This window comes from Topomyia yanbarensis, chromosome 2 (genome assembly GCF_030247195.1).
Source record: "Topomyia yanbarensis strain Yona2022 chromosome 2, ASM3024719v1, whole genome shotgun sequence".
In the NCBI taxonomy this organism is placed as follows: domain Eukaryota; kingdom Metazoa; phylum Arthropoda; class Insecta; order Diptera; family Culicidae; genus Topomyia; species Topomyia yanbarensis.
Window position 1 is genome coordinate 158,156,811 of NC_080671.1, and position 13,415 is coordinate 158,170,225.

Here is a 13,415-nt window from a genome sequence, read left to right on the forward strand (position 1 = left end):
AATAAAGAGTGTCTACTTTTTATAAATAATATTCTTTTCCTCACACGGAAATTATAAGAGTTAGGTAAATGTTGCAACATAAATCGAAGGCCCAAAATGTTGACTCGTGTTCATAAAAATTTTAAGGGTAAGTTTATTTAATTGTTGTATGCAAATAAACTGGTATAGCAAATTTTTGTTGTTTCTTAACATCATAACCACTTATGTTACTAGGTAGTTTATACGATATGGCAAAAAAATCAAGAATCCCCAAGGCACAAATGTTTCCATTTTCCCCTATGTTCATTGAGCTATGAAATATCCTAAGCCCATTCAATGAATGAACAACTAACTCGTCGTTTTTCGTGACGATAAACCAACCACCTGGTTCACCTTTGAACCTGTCCCGGTCGATCGCATCGGTGCGGTAGGCCGTACTGGACGATGGCTTTGAGTATTTGACTTCCGTTTTTTACTCAATCACACATGTAGTATCACTGTTAGGGCGAGCTAGAGGGCTTAAAAGGCTCAACTCTATCAACGTAGCCTAATGATGCAATGGGGGGAAAGATGCATCGTGACAGTCAACGCAGAAGCAACTAGTCGTTGAAACCCGACGAGATTAGCATGACGAATGAACATCTAGTAAAAAATACAAAGCAATTTTCATTTCAAGGCAAATGTGTTACAATCTGTTAGCCGGTGCTGCTCGGACACGACGTGGTACACATTAGATCTATAAAACAGACGAGGCATCTAAGTATTACTTCCAGATATCGTTCTGAGTTCAGCGAGTTCTACACCGGCTGTTATTTCGGTCAACTGTTTGTAACTACGGAAGTGTTTGGAAAATGAAAGTGTTTTTGTTAGTATGCGCATATTGCGCAATATCTTGTTCAGCATCAGATTTTGTGGACGATCCAGAAGTACAACTACGTAAGTGAATGCATTTTCGAAGTAAATGCGTAGCTATCCGATAAGTACTTAAGTTTTTCATCAGATTAAAACGAGTCATTAGATTAGTTCATAATAAACATCAAAGTGGAAACAAGTACTTGATCACATACTAATGACTTGCAAAAGTGTTTATAGTGTATACAGGTATTATTATGAAATGTACTAAAATGCATTACTTGTGAAAATCATATACCACAGACAGAGGTCAATAATTACAGTTTAGAGGCGGGAAACGTTTATCGTGATATGACTCCGAGCGGAATCTGAAATCAAATTAAAAACGTAACTTGATTTTGTAATGTTGCAGATAATGACACATTTTGCAAAACCAAGTTTAGTACGTTGTCACTTAAAAGAAAATGCATCTTTAATAACCCCAGGAAAACTGGCAGTGACAAAGAATTCCTAAATAGACAGATATGTTTAGTGATCACGAATTCGCTAACTTTTCTTCAAAATAATAGGGAGAATTTTTTTTTATTCAGTTTTCTGTGGTTCATCGACAGGCTACACATATTGTGTATTCTCATAAAAAACAGGTCAATTCGTTGATTTTTTTAGTTATCGTGTTCACCAATTTATAAAAAACGCGGTTTTAAACAGGTTTTTTTTCATGGAAAGATTGAGTTTTTTTGCAATTTGTTGATGTTTTAGTAATTAATTATTAATGTATATAAAATTTGGATGCAATTTGTTAGAGTTCTGATTGTGGCATAGGAATGACGAATGTCCAGGCCACTCTGTTTCTGCACATTACACACTTTTACTTTTCACCGAGTGAGTGAATACCTACCGTTTGAAGTGGAGTACCCTTAAAATGAGTAACCAGTAGGATAAAAGTGGCTTGGGCATGATTATTTTAATTTTCACTAGTCAGAGTAACTATGACTATTGTTCGCTATATAAAATTTATCTACATTATATAAAACGAGCTAGAATATTTGGCTGCGGACTAAATCATTGGCCGAAAACAAAAATCCCAAAACCAGCTTTGTAAAACTTGTTTTAAATATATTAGAATGCAAAAATCGGATATAAACTACAAGCGTGAAAATCGGACAGGAGCTTCCGATGTAACAGTTGATTAAAAAAGCCTTCTGTATAAAAGCCGTAAAAATATCTATCCGATTCTTACAAAGGGCTTTTCTTTATCCGACTTTTAGTCTTGAATATAGTGTTATACAAATTTTTCTGTGGGAGAATTATACTGGATGTTTACCCTTGCCTACTTTTCTGGTGGAAACTTTCTAAGTGATTCTTCTGCCGAAGTTTCACTGTCCGATTTTTACGTTTGATTTTCATATTCGATTGTTACATTTTAGTGGCTTTGCAAAACCCTCTATCCTTGCAGCTTTTATTTTCGGTTGCTCAGATGTAAATGCTGGAAACTTCTTAAAAACGTAAAACGAACATCATGAAATCGATAAATCGGAAAAAAAAACATGTTTCGGCCGGGTTAAAATGATTTGACCCTGTTAAAACTCAAAAATAAAAATCTGGGAAGATGGAATTTTTCCCAGCGGTTCATCACTGGATGTGTATAATTTTCGATAATAACAATTTTGATAAGAGGAAATATCAAAAAGATCAAAATTTGAAAGATCTAGCAGAGGCAATGGTCCTAGAAGGATCCAATCGAAACATGTTTTTCGACCGTCACGCACCTGCATTGTTTAACACACAAACGAAACATTAAGTTTAAGTACCATACGTACACTTATCACATTGCCAATCGTCTAGAACTGCTGGCACGTGAATGTAAATTCAATGTTAAGATCTCGCATGTTAAAAGCACATTGTATAATAATACACCGATCGTTTAAAATACTTAAGTCAATCTAGATAAAAGTTATACAGAAGTTGAATGAAAGCTGTGGTAACCGGTTTTATCCATTTACTGTGTTTATGATACATTCTTTCGTGACGTTGCAACGATTTGACGAATCTTCATTCCATAAATATGTTATAACTTTATCAAATGAACGCCTACATCAAAACTTATTACATATTCAGAAAGTAGACAAAATTTCACGAAAGATTCAATCGACATAAACTGAATGAACTGGAAGAGGGTTGTTTTATGACCAATAATGTAACGTGACGTTACAACGCGTCACAAATTAGAACCTTCAGCGTATTTCATTAAAAGTCAAAATATCTGCTCTATAAGATTTTTCATCAAGAACCAATCTTTTATGAAGTATTTCTAAATAACTTACGAATAATTAGGTGTCATTAAATATAAAGTTTATTGTTTTGTTTCTTTTTAAGCATCTTTTACTTTCGTGACGTTACAACGTTCCTTTCTCAGGAAAAGCGATATCTCATTGCGTTGTAACGTCACGAAAATCTTCAACTTTTCTATAACTCTGTAAATTATGCTGGTGCTATTGTTTTGAGTGAAATTTTAAATATTTATTACATATAGCCATGTTAATGATATTTTACATATGGGGTTGTCCAAAAATCACGATGCAGTTTATTTTTTAAATTGTGGTAGAAATAATCGATCAAGCCAAGCATTTTTTCTTTCATATCTGTTATAGATTTGAGCCATTTGACACATTTATTTATTTTATACGGTAGTATAAATATGGTAGTTTGACGGAGCTGGAAAAGTAGGTTTTATAACATATTTCACAAAAGAAAATAAACTGGCAATATTGCTTTGTTTAATTTGGAATCAGGTTCCCGATCCGAGTTTATAGTATGATATTTGTATTGTTAGGCTCAACCAAGTGGATTTATATGAGAAAGCGAGCACAACTTAAGCGCCAGACAATCGATAGGGCTCGGTACACTGAAGTATTGTATATGTTATAGTTACATTTTACTTGGGGAGACGACTGGATGAAGATCTTATTAAAAAAATTAAAGTTACAAATATTCAGTGAAAAAGAACACGTCACATCACCGTGATGTTACGAAAGGATGTGTTACATCCAGTCGTTGATTCGACGGGATTTAAAATGTCGGCAAACTCCAACAAACACTCTCCATCTATCTTGTTCGTGCTAATTTGAGACCATAACCACAGCCAAAGCCTTTTTAGCCGACTCTAAGCAATTGAGACGATTTAGTGTAGTCAACCAGAAAGGTCTCTGTAGCCCCAACTATTGCGTTGCAATCTCCCGTAAATTCGAATAGATATCTGTTCATAACGGATTTAATACCACAGGTAATTCGATGATGTAGCTGCTTCAACGATGTATTTCGGTTTGTAACGGAAGAATTGGTTGGTACCTGACTGACAGCACGTGCGACTACAACTGTGGTCGCGGGCAACCATATAACAGGCGGCTCGTCGAAGATAGCGAAGTGTGAAATGGTTGATTGCTGGGAGGAAAGAAGTATTCATGCCTAAATACTACTCCAAGTACAAAACTCGGAAATTTCCTCACAACCTTCCAACGCATGCCCTGGGCTACGTTGCAGTTAGCGCGATTGCAAACGTATCATATGACCAGCTAGCGTTGAGGAGAATACAGCGGAGGTGAACTTTAACCCTCCGGCACTCGCGCCGTTGTCTTTTGTGCAACACTTTCCTAAACTCTAGCGAAATCTTCTTCCAGCACCAGCGGTTGCTCATTCGGAGAGCCATTCGCGCGAGTGCCGGAGGGTTAATGAAATATAATGTGACGTTGTACAATCGATTATTAAAAATACCTCGCCCAGTGCATTCGAGTTTTGTAGATCGAATCTTATATAAAAAATTGTTTATTTTCTGAATCTATAATTAGGTTTGATGAAAGATTTCATTTGAAAAAGTTATAACAGATTTATAGAATGAAGGTCAAATCGTTGTAACGTCGCGTGTGTTGATGGTATATAACGCCTTAAGCACTTGAAGGTGTACATTCTGAATTCATAAATATCACGCTAGTATAATTTCCTGTTTATAAAACAACTTGAAAGCGTTTTAATAAATTATTCGAAGTAAGCTTTAACACTATATCTGAAAAATCATTTCAGCGTCTGATAAAAGTTTTTTTTACGTGACGTTACAACGCAAAGAGTAAACTGTTGTAACTTTTGTTCCGCACATCCAATAAAAGAAGTTGGAGGCTTTTTGGAAAAATATTTTTAAATATTAAGAGAATCCGGAATATAAATTTGAACAAAATTGTAATTTTTTAATAAACTGAATAAATATGAATATTTTTCGTGACGTTACAAATAGTTCAAAAAATTTAGTTGTCAAATATGAGTGAAAATCTTTCTAGTTTTATTATTCTACACCCAATAACGAACAAATTCCTTTAAGCAGAATAAAATTTAAATAATAGTTTCATGAAATAGAACTTTTTTTAGAAGTCAATAATCCAGAAACCATTTTTCCGTGAAATTCAACTTACTTCTCTATATATTTTTCAACCATTTGTAGAAATATCGAAAATTTTATTACATAATATTTCAATGGTTTAAACACTACTGAAACAAGAAAAAAATTTTGTGATGCCAAAATAAGACAAAACAAAAACATCCTTCTCAGTGGCGTAGCCAGGGGGGGGGTGGGGTTTTGGGGGTTAAACCCCCCCCCCAAACCAAAATTAATTGGATTGAAAAGAATAATTGATACTGACGAATTTAATTTAATATTCCACAAAATATTTTTGGAAAAATATTCTCTGATCACTACATTGAGAACTGTGTTTAAAGCGTCATGAGAACTTTTGGAAAATTGTGGGAAGGGGATCTTGTAACTTATCTCTTAGCCAAAATCCCATAGTTGTCAAATTACTTCAATGTAAAATAAAATAATTGTCTGAATTATTATGAGCTCATTTTTGGAAAGATGCTTCAAAATATGAATTAGAGACAATTTTTCGAATGGGAATCCAAATTTGAATAGGTTGATTGCATATAAAACATAAGCTTGTTTACCGAAAACTTGCATACATTTCAACATTTGCTGAAAATGTATTTTTTTAGATTGTGTAGAGTTTAGACAACAATTCAATATAGTAAACAACAAGAATAACATTTCAGAAACTAGTTGAAAGCTGATGTAATTTTGTCTCTAGCAGGTCAGGATCGGTTTTATGAGCATTGGATTTTTGTTGTATTATCAACTATATGAATAGCCTCTTAGCAGGATGCAATGAATGGCGTACTAAAATTTTGTGTGCTACGTACTAGTACTGCAAGTTGTGAGGTTGACTAATGAAGAAAAGTAAAATTAATGCTCGATAAATTTTTAACGGTCACGATCACATTCATTCGAAACTGCCAAATTTCGATGTTAAGTAACATTGAAGAATTTCAAAACGTAAAACTGTTCATCTGCTGATAGAATAATTTTGACGGTTAATCCTCCTAGAAGTAATTATAGAGAAGAATTACTCTTCAAGCAAATTTGGTCGAGACTTAATGTCTCCAGCAAAGTTTTCGAAAGTTCTATTTCAACCAACTTTGTCAAAGACATAAATATCCCACATATTCAGAGTATCGAAATATAGTAGTAGAAAATCTTTACAACAAGCTATTCTGAAATTACTGTATTTGATAAATCTCTTCTGCGGTAATTAAATAATAAATTCACATTGCGTTCAAGGTGCCTTTGAAGCTTACAAAAAAATAAGAGAACTGGATTTAAAACAAATAATTCTCAGATATTAAAAGGACTCAAAAACACAAAGAGTGATTCCATTTTCAGGAGCTATCATCAATTCGGCGCTAGCTTAGTCCGCCCACCAAGTTAGTGTCGGATTCTGATGAGATGAAGTCGAAACGCAAGTTTCAGTTCCATCCATCCATAATTTAGTTATAGGTTCTCAACTCGCAATGATTGTTTCAAACAATTTTATACGTAGCGCAGAAACAAATAGTTTTCATCAAAATTTTTCTTCACTAAGGAGAAATATAGCAGGCCCAGTCCATTTAAATCGCTATATGTTGAATTCATGTAGCCTTCATATTTTCAACAAAATTGTTTGAAATGACATTATCAAAAACTTTGCTGAAGGCACCATGTCTCTTAATATTTTTGAAAAATTAATTCACCATAATTACCTTTATGAGAATTAATTAGTAAAATTTCTATATCAAAGCAGGCGCTGTTTTATGTTGATAACTTCCCGAAGTTGTCAAACCTTCAAAGTCAAGGATTATTATATTAGGTGATCTTGAACGTTGAAAATTTTTTAGATCATTTATCCCACTTTAAAAGATCGCAATTTTTGACTTCATTGACATATTATACAAGAAAATAATCTATAGAGGTTTGAAAACTGTTCCATGTTGATCCTTCTTGTTTGTAGACTGGAATGACATCTGTTAGACTACTTATGTTTTTGAGTTTTCAATAATTTATCAAACTCATATTAAATTTTAGCATTTTTTCAAAAAATTTGCGATTTTCATCAAAACCCCCTCCAAACTAAATTTCTGGCTACGCCACTGATCCTTCTGGTGTACAAGCTAACGGAATGTGTCTTATACAGGTAGGGGAACATGGGGAGACTTGATCAGGTTTTCAGCTAAACCTCCCTAAATAAGCCTGGGGAGACTTGACCAAGAGAATTTTGATAAATCAGAACAAAAATAATAACATAACCCGATCAGAAACACATAACAGAAATATTTCAAAACTATATCTCGCATTGTTACTTGTTTTAAATTTCTGGTATTATAACTACTAACTATACTTAATTTCTAACACAAAATGTTAAAGAAATTGTGTTCTGTTATAATCTTGTTATTTCATTCTGATCGGGAAAACATGTAACCGTCGATTACCATTCCAAATTGTTGGCTCTGCCACAATGAAATGAGCTTTAGACTCGCTTGTGAGTTCCCAATCCCTAAGTCTGACCCTCATTTTGACTAGCAAATCCTCTCTCCATACCACCGAAGGTACTCACAGTCTCATTCCAGCAAGAGCGGTATGTGTTTAGGGACCGTACACTAATTACGTAAGGTATTTTTAGAACATTCCAACCTCCCCCTCCCCCCCAGATAAGAATTCGTAAGATTTTGATGAGCTCCTCCTCCCCCTACATAATATCTTATCATGATTTTCGTAATTAAAAAATCATATTGTTAATTCATTAAATAAGATAGCGAAAACGATACTTATAGAATTATTTCAAGAAAATTCGTGACGAAATTTAAATTTTTAAATAATTTGGAATTTAAAAAGTATGAATAGAAGGATATTGGACCATCAACACGAAGAGTGTCAGCACTTCTTAACTTGTAAGGCATACTGTGACCCCAGTTCCCGAACAGAACAATGTGCCACCAAGCGTCAAGAAATTGATGTAACTGCTCTAACACCATCGACAATTAAGACGCTCCTTACGATGGCAACAATAAACAAAATTACATAATTAATTTAACAATCATATCCAGCTGCGGAGCGGAAACATAGATTGTCAAAGTTCGTGATTTCGTCATTTCTCCGAATCAGACTCACTGATCGCGCTTTAATACGTTCAGCCAAGATACTGAACATTCTTTCTGTTCGTGAATACCAACGAAGTTAGAAGTTCGCGACGGTTCTAAATTTTTCTGCTTAAAACATTTTTTAAAGTATAAAAATTGTAACGAATAAAAGTAGGTGACAGATACATACGGTGTTAAAGGAAAAAAAATTAAAAGTGTAAAATTGGCTAAAGCTAAAGACACGAAATTTGTTAAAAGCTAATTAAACAGTGTAGGGGAACATGGGGAGACTTGACCAGGTTTTCAGCTAAAATTGCATAAATCTCTAAAAAGTCTTCAATCCCCCAAAAATCATCCAGATATAATGCGCAAAGTTATTGCGCGTCTTCATGATTTTTTGCAGAATTTTTAATTTAATTTTTGAAAAGTTACAAAAGTTTTTCTGTGATCGTTTTTTCTGGTCAAGTCTCCCCATTGCGGGGAGACTTGACCAAGGCGTGGGGAGACTTGACCAAGAGAATTTTGAAAAATCATAACAAAAAATAATGACATAAAACATACTGTAATTATTTTTTCCCTATTGTCGAGATCCTTAGGTAGCAGTAAAAAATATAAAAGAGTTGCATTTGACAAATTTTGATTTTTTTAAATGCATTTCGTTTTAAGGATTAACTGTACTGCTTGCATTGCATGTTCACACGTCACGAAATCAGTCCCACTATTGCTAACTTTGCTTACAAATTTTAAAATATAAAGACTTATGTTTGGGGTGGGATTTTTTTATGGCGTGATTAACATTAACAGTAGGTACCAAAGCATAATAAATATTAGGAATTTTGTATTTTTCTTCAGCTGATCGCCACTTGGTCAAGTCTCCCCATAAAATCTTGGTCAAGTCTCCCCAACATTAGTTATTGCGTTCAATTTCATGCGAATTCTAGTAATAACTATTCCAATGTTCCAGTTTATGTAAAATCATTTCACTGCTTCACAAGGATTAAGATGGTATATTAGTCCTTTAATAGTAATTAGTAGTCGAGTAGATATGTCCATACAAAGTTTGATAAAAAATTACATCATTTAATGCAAATTTATTAATCACGTAATATTTTCTGCAAGGAAAGGATTTTTTACTCCAAACTTTCAAAATTACCTTAAGGGATCGAAACAAGTATAAAAATATTTTTGAAAAAAAATTAAGAATCGAATAGGAGACGCCATAGCCGAAAATAGAATTTTGCGCTTGGTCAAGTCTCCCCATGTTCCCCTACTCACGATAAAAATGTTCCCAGTGAACCTTTTTGTCTCGGGCTTCGGATCAAGTTGGGAGGTTATTTCATGTAAATTGTTGGAAATTCCCATACAAACTTCGAACACATTGGTACGGTAACTAGACTAGACGATTTCGATCAAATTTGGGGCAGACATTCCTGGTGGGACTATAAATCGACTCAGAATGTCCCGAAGGGGGCTTTGTCTCCTGTCACTAGTGTATATCCGCCTCACCAGAGTTAGTGTTAACTTATCGTATTAGGCAGGAATTTGCCTATGTTAATAATATTCGTCTTCGCTAGTGCAAATACAACATTCATAATCTCAAATTACTCAAGGAAAGCACTAAAGACCTTTGATAATTAGTTTATTGATTAACGCTATAACTTTATTAAACCCTAACAATTCCGAGAGATTTGCAACAACAAGTAGGGGCTAGTTGGCGGTTGGGGTATGTAGGAAGAATCCCTTTTACTTCGTTTTTATTAAGCATATGGCGCTGTCTCTCGTTACGTACATCAAGTGATGTGAAATACATTTTCCGATGTGTTTATGCTACATAACGTTTTGTTTTGTAGAAGTTGTTGACGATATTTTCTTTTCGAGCACACTAAGTAAATTTTCGTTATTTTAAACATTTCGTGTTAATTAAGGTGATTCTTAATCTATTCCATGAATGATTATATTTTTCGATAGTGCGTGAAAAGAGCTTTTAATATTGCTATAGATATTATACCTATCCACAAACGAAAGTTGTTTTTTCTACTTTTCTATAAAATATGCGGTTGGTGTAAGTTGGCGGCGACGAAAGTTAGCAATACTATTTGCAGTGCTAAAATAGTCATCAAATATATTTTATTTCTGGAATTCACCCCAATGTAAGAAAATCTTTCCTTGTGTATTTCGTCAACTCAGGGAACTTTTACTTCGTCCAATCACCTGAAGAATTCTAAAATTTGGAATATGAAGTACGCGTCTATGTCAAAATGCCGGGTATTAAGACTGAAATATAAAGCTAGTTAATATACAGTTTTAACGAGAAGACATTCAGCACATTGCATAAGAACCCTTGAAGTAATTGAATTTTTATTTGAGTGCTTATTTTCTGGCGTACCGCTAACTTCCATACATAGCGCCAACTTATCTCGGGGTCAGGGTAAGTTGGCAGGTTATCGCGTCACATATTTTTGTCTATAAAAACAAAGACAATGCAACAAACACTTTGATAAAATCCATAGATGTTGCCAACAGTTTTCCCTTTTATGCAACGTGCTATATGTTGCACGATCTACCTAAATCAAAGCGGTAGAAAATGAATACTGAAAATACCGCTCTAGCTCCGGCCTCCCCTAATAATAAAAGCATTTCGAATGTTCCGGAATGAATTTCTTTTATACATCCTGTTCCAGAAGCACAAACTAAAATTTGTGAATACTTCTATGTAAAGTGTAACTGTGTTTATTTATATGTAACTTCGGGAATCGAATTTGCTTTTGTGATGCTGAATGTTGTAAAAATGTATGGAACGCTGGAGCGGATTTAGAAAAAAAATTCGGGAGGGGTCTGACATTTCGATTTTGGAACGAACATTGTACAATAAGTTATACCCAAAAACCTCATTTGACGATAATGAGTTATGGCGGTCAAATTTGGATTGAAATGATTTTGAGTTTGAAACTAATATAAAATTGAAACTAATTTAAAATTTCTCAACAAGTTGAAAATTTTCAGGGTGGATCCAGACCTCTAGGACCCTCCCCCTGTATCCGCCACTGAAGGAACGTCAACATCTTGTATAATAAAATTGTAAAAATGGTTCTATCTTTGGTGCAAATTTTAATTAAACAAAATCAGGATCTTATTGCTATGTAGTCTCGAAAATGACTTACTAGAATAGCACTGAAAAGTTACATATCTCTATATCTAATGTTCCACCCACTTGTGCAGCTTTCGTTTAATTATTTTTAATCGCCTACATACATTTTCTTATGTTGGCATCCCTCAGCGATGGGTGTGTCAAGTTCAATGTAATCAGTTGCAAACGTATGCATATATAGGCAACAGTGAGTACGCCGCAATCATCTTGACAAGTGCCGATAAAGATCGACGAATCAAGTTGTTCACCTTAAAACCGGTTCAACACAACTAAGCGAACTTCACTTTTCTTCTTTCGTTACAGCATCGTATATGCGCATTTGCAATCGCGACGACCCTGAACTTGGACAGTGTATTAAGGAGTCCCTGCAACGGTTACTTCCGGAGTTGCATGTAAGTGATGGAAAGAGAGGGCAGAGAAGTGGCTGAGTATTTATCTATTGACGGCGTTGAGTTGTTGAACAGGTTTTACTGTAGTTCGAATAACTACGATGAAAATTGCAGGATATAGGATGTATCTAATGGAATTGTTTCATGTTACTAATTTCTGACAGGCCCGGTCCTGTCATACGTAATGGCAATGTTGAACAAATAAAAAAACACCTTCTCATTCAGCTGGATCCTCGGGTGATACTTATAGTAGAAGACAGTTGCAAGACTAGGTACACAAAGATTTTCCTGACCTTATAAATTTCTTCGAGGCCTCGCACATTGCAATAAGATTTCAAATTCGCGTGAATGACATAATTTTAAGCAGTTCACGTATTTTCCAATTTGGGCAGTCTACTTATATGAATAGACAAGAATTATCTTTGTCCTTTGCTTTTCTCCCAACAGACCGGAATCCCGTCAATTGATTTCCCTGCCATCGACCCCTTCAGTCGGGATAGCAGCTACTTTGAGTACAATAATCAGCAAATGCATGGTTCCATTCACATTAAAAATGCCAAAACCTTCGGCATGAGTAAGGCTCAAATTCGAAATGTTCGTGCCTTTGCCGATGATGACTCCTTCCGAATGGAGGTGGACGTTAGTTTTCCAAAATTAATCACTGAAGGCAAATTCAAGGGGGAAGGACGTTTCAATTCAATTAAGGTTGCATCAAAGGGATACTTCAATGTTACTACCAGTGAGTATGGTATTATAACTTATATAATTCAGCAGTATCGAGAGAGCATTTACATTTGCAGCGGACGTTTCTACAACATGGAAAATTTCCGGCCGAACCGTTGACAGAAACGGTGAGCAGTACATGCTGATAGATAAATTTGATATGAGCCCTGAAGTGGGAGATATGAAGATCTACGCCACGGGATTGTTCCCAGATCCAGGACTAAGTATGAAAGCTGTAATTGTTTAGTGGAGAATATTTATACAACCGATTTTACTATTTTCAGACCAAGTAGCTCTTGATTTTGTTAACCAGTACTGGCCGTCACTTTACAAAGAAATGCTACCCGAAACGCGTCGATCTTGGGAACCGATCATGCTGGACGTAATCAACAAGATGTTCAACCGAGTCCCCTACCGGCGGATCTTGCCGAAAACGGAATCACTGTAACATGGTTATTGTATACTGACGTGCTATATAAAAACGGCGTGAATAAAGTCGAAGTTGATATTTTGATGTGGATGCGACTGCTTCCTTTGTCATTAAGGGGTTACATAACTTTTGGGGAGAAAGGTTGAATTTATGTAAAAGTATAAAGAAATGTTTTCATTACATCAAAGTTATAGCATTTAAATAGTACATTTTGCAGTGAAAAAATAAGCATTAGTTTATAAAAATATATTGATTATTGGCGGAGCTAGGGCTTTTTCCTCCGAAACCTTTTTGCCTTTCTCATACAAAGAAAGGCTATGCAACCACTCCAAAAATCGATTTTCCAACCTAGGCCCGGAGGGCCGAATGTCATATCGCATTCGACGCCGGCGTCGGCGGTAAA

General features: G+C 35.0%; 1 protein-coding gene across 1 annotated transcript; it reads left to right on the forward strand.

The window, feature by feature from the left end:
• The first annotated feature begins 709 nt into the window (after window positions 1-709).
• Window positions 710-13,102, forward strand: LOC131681888 (putative beta-carotene-binding protein). The gene is made up of 5 exons (XM_058962982.1): window positions 710-915; window positions 11,774-11,862; window positions 12,307-12,598; window positions 12,660-12,806; window positions 12,867-13,102. The coding sequence occupies exons 1-5, from the start codon at window positions 831-833 to the stop codon at window positions 13,028-13,030; spliced, it is 777 nt and encodes a 258-aa protein (XP_058818965.1). The 5' UTR covers window positions 710-830; the 3' UTR covers window positions 13,031-13,102.
• The last annotated feature ends 313 nt before the right edge of the window (window positions 13,103-13,415 follow it).